At 41.6% G+C, this 3,509-nt stretch overlaps 1 protein-coding gene across 2 annotated transcripts in view; it reads right to left on the bottom strand.

Annotated features, from left to right (window-relative positions):
- Window positions 1–165: 165 nt before the first annotated feature.
- Window positions 166–3,509, bottom strand: part of tspan14 (tetraspanin 14) — a 10,450-nt gene continuing 7,106 nt past the window's right edge. For both annotated transcript variants that reach the window (XM_020622322.1, XM_020622323.1), the window contains exon 9: window positions 166–1,557. In XM_020622322.1, the coding sequence (XP_020477978.1) occupies window positions 1,492–1,557 (66 nt within the window). In that variant the 3' untranslated portion in view covers window positions 166–1,491. The remainder of the gene's footprint in view (window positions 1,558–3,509) is intronic.

The raw sequence follows: 3,509 nt of genomic DNA, 5'->3' as shown, positions 1-3,509 counted from the left end.
GGAGGGAGATGTAGTGCCATAGGCTGTAGCACAGCGCCCCCCCCGCGGCCACCGCGCGCCAGCACCACAATACAAACACTTGACACAAACTCAAAACAAACTTCTTTTATTTTGTTGAATATAAAAAGATAAAATTCACTTAACTGAAAAGAAGTTGAAAAAATAAACATTTCTTAAAATTGAATTGTCTGGTTTGTTCTTATCGGCTCCAACATCCTGAAATCTTTATTTGTACATAAACATTGTATTTATTCAAAGCACTTAATCTTGAATCCAGTGTCCGTGACGTCATTCTTAGTTAAACATGTGATGACTTGGCTTCAAGAGTTTAAAGAACAGTTCATGGTTTTAATGATTTATTTTCAGTTTGAACTGTGATTCTTCCTCTGTGGTGTCCTTCCTCAATAAGAATTCTGTATTACATGCTGATACTATACCGTATGAATTATATTACCATACAGTATCAATATGTATTGGTTCAATAAACATTCAAAATGTAGAAAAAGAGGGTTCGGGTTTCTTGTCATGTTTACAGCTACACAGCCAATCAAACAAAAAATTATTCAGCAACCTTTTTTGGCCACAAATATTTAATGTTTCCAGGTTCACATGAAGATTTCCAGCTGTTCCTTGTGTTTCTATAAGTTCAGATCAGCGGTTTGCAACAGATCAGTGTGGAAGGGACTTCACCTGATCTATCACACCTGGATGACATCACTAACTCCTCCTCTTCTCACTGTCCCAGTTCACACCTGAGCTGAGGTCATAATCTAGGGATGTTTTTACAAAACATTTCAGCTCCTGTTTTAAATCACTGAAGGTGAAGACCGCATGCGAATCAATAATTTCATACATTAATCATCTTATTCTCTCCTGTGACTTTCTCCAGTGATTTCCATCTTAGTAAACTGATTCTCTTTGAGTTTTCAACAAACAAGATTAATATGACACTTGAAAGCCAAAAAGACTAACAGAAAGAAAATCATCAGTGATTAATAGACGATGAGGAAGAACATCAGTATGAAACACATGATGTGGAGACCCAAGTTCAACCTGGAAGTAAAATCATGGTGATGAAGGTGGTGCTGAACAGTAAACAGCCAAAGGTCACACTGGTCCAATAAACATTCAAAAAGTAGAAAAGGAGGGTTAGGGTTGAAACCTGAAAAATGTTAAAACACAGGAAAAGTGAAGGCAGTCTGGTACAAATCTCTTACACAATGATGCTCACAGTGACAAAACAACAAAAAAATATAACTCATTCATCAACAAAGCATCTCTTAGAGAATGCTCCTAGTATTTCAGTGTAAACAAACAAAACAGAAGACTGCCGTGGTTCCTGTCACCATAGCAACTATATAATCAGAAGAAGACTAAGCTGTTGATGTGAAGATACAGCAGAGACACTAAAGAAGAAGAAAGCGGCATGTGGCTGGAGACACTTGATCCAGTAACACCTGTTGTAAGCCCTACCCCCAACAGGTGGAGGCTTCAGTAGCTGAATCTGACCTTCTCAATGTCAGAGATCAGAGTCCTGGCCAGGTAGATCCCCACCATCTGATCAGAGAGAGAGCCAGGTAGGTAGATAAGTCAGCAGGTAAACAAACAAACAGGTCTCTGAGAACTGCTGAGTCAACAGGAAGTTAGAAACAGTTGACTGTCTCAGGTCATTTTCTCTATGATCAGTTTCTTATTATTCATTAACTCCACAAATTGATTGGGGGGGGGTTCCAGCATTTGTTGTTTTGTTGATCTGTTTGGTTGCTAAAAGTAAAACATAAAAAGGTAACGGATGTTAAGAAATGTGTTGGAGAGGTAGGGTACGGCTCACAGAACAACTGATTGGTGCTGATCCATATCATAATTTGCATGCAGTAGTGTTTTTAAATTCTTCCCCACTGTGAATGCTGGGAAGGCTGCTGACTGTATTGTAACCCCCTTGTGGCCAAAGTGCGCTGCTGCACTGCTGAGCACAGTGAGCACACTGAGACAAATCCCTTGGTCAGCGACAGCTGTCCGGTCATTGTCAATGGAAAGTGAGTGCTGTGACTCAGCCCCCCCGCTGTGTGAGACAGGGACCAAAGGAGCCCAGCGAGGCCACGGCCCACAACTGGGGAGAGATTGGCTCTATGCAGTGACAGCCGGGCGAGAGCCTGGTGGCAGAGGTTTGGAGACAGGCTCAAAGCTGTTCTCAGTTTCATCTGTAGGACTGGTTTTACGCCACTTCATTAAGTTGTGACATGTTTTCAGGCGACACAGTCACCACGTAGGCTGAGAATATGTGGTCAGTGTATCTAGATAACGCCAAGTTAGAATTTGTTCTGACGCTGAGAAGTGAGTACTTGTTATTGGACCAAGCTAGCTCCAGTCATGTGAAAAAATTAGGACACCCTTTGAAAGCATGTGTATTTTGTAACATGTTTTAATATATGGTTATTTAATCTCAATTTTAACAATACAGAGATTAAAGTAATACAAGTAAACAAGTAAAACCAAAGAAAAGTCTTTTCAAGATCCTCTGTAAATGTAATTCTACAAAAATGCCTATTCTAACTGAGGAAAAAGATAGCACCCCCTAGCCTCTAATAGCTAGTGTTACCTCCTTTGGCTGAAATAACTGCAGTGAGATGGTTCTTGTAGCCATCTACCAGTCTCTGACATCAGTCTGAGGGAATTTTAACCCACTCCTCAATGCAGAACTGTTTCAGCTGTGAGATGTTTTGAGGGGTTTCTTGTATGTACAGCCCTTTTCAAGTCACCCCACAGCATCTCAATGGGATTCAGATCTGGACTTTGACTCGGCCATTCCAGGACTCTCCATTTCTTCTTTTTCAGCCAGTCTTTGGTTGATTTACTAGTATGTTTTGGGTCACTGTTATGTTGCATGGTCCAGTTCTGCTTCATCTTTAATTTCCTAACCGATGGTCTCACATGTTCTTCAAGCACCTTCTGATACACAGTACAATTCATGGTGGATTCTATGATGGTGAGCTGACCAGGTCCTGCTGCAGCGAAGCAGCCCCAAACCATGACACTTCCACCTCCATGCTTCACAGTTGGTATGAGGTTCTTTTCCTGGAATGCTGTGTTTGGTTTACGCCAAACATGTCCTCTGCTCTGGTGTCCAAATAATTCAATTTTGGACTCATCTGTCCAAAGAGCATTATTCCAGAAGCCCTGGTCTTTGTCAACATTCTCTCTAGCAAATGTCAGTCTGGCCTTGATGTTTCTCTTAGAGAGCAAAGGTTTCCTCCTTGCACACCTCCCATGCATGTTAAACTTGTGCAGTCTCTTTCTGATTGTAGAGGCATGAACTTCTACATCAACAGTAGCCAGAGCCTGCTGTAGGTCTCGAGATGATATTTTAGGGTTTTTGGAGACCTCTTTTAGCATCTTGCGGTCTGCTCTTGGGGTGAACTTTCTGGGGCGACCAGACCTGGGCATGTAAGCAGTTGTTTTGAAAGCCCTCCACTTGTAGACTATCTTCCGGACAGTGGAATGGCTGATTT

This window comes from Monopterus albus, unplaced genomic scaffold (genome assembly GCF_001952655.1).
Source record: "Monopterus albus unplaced genomic scaffold, M_albus_1.0 scaffold277.1, whole genome shotgun sequence".
Taxonomy (NCBI): domain Eukaryota; kingdom Metazoa; phylum Chordata; class Actinopteri; order Synbranchiformes; family Synbranchidae; genus Monopterus; species Monopterus albus.
The sequence above is the reverse complement of the archived record's forward strand: the minus strand, read 5'-3'. Positions and strand labels throughout refer to the sequence as shown.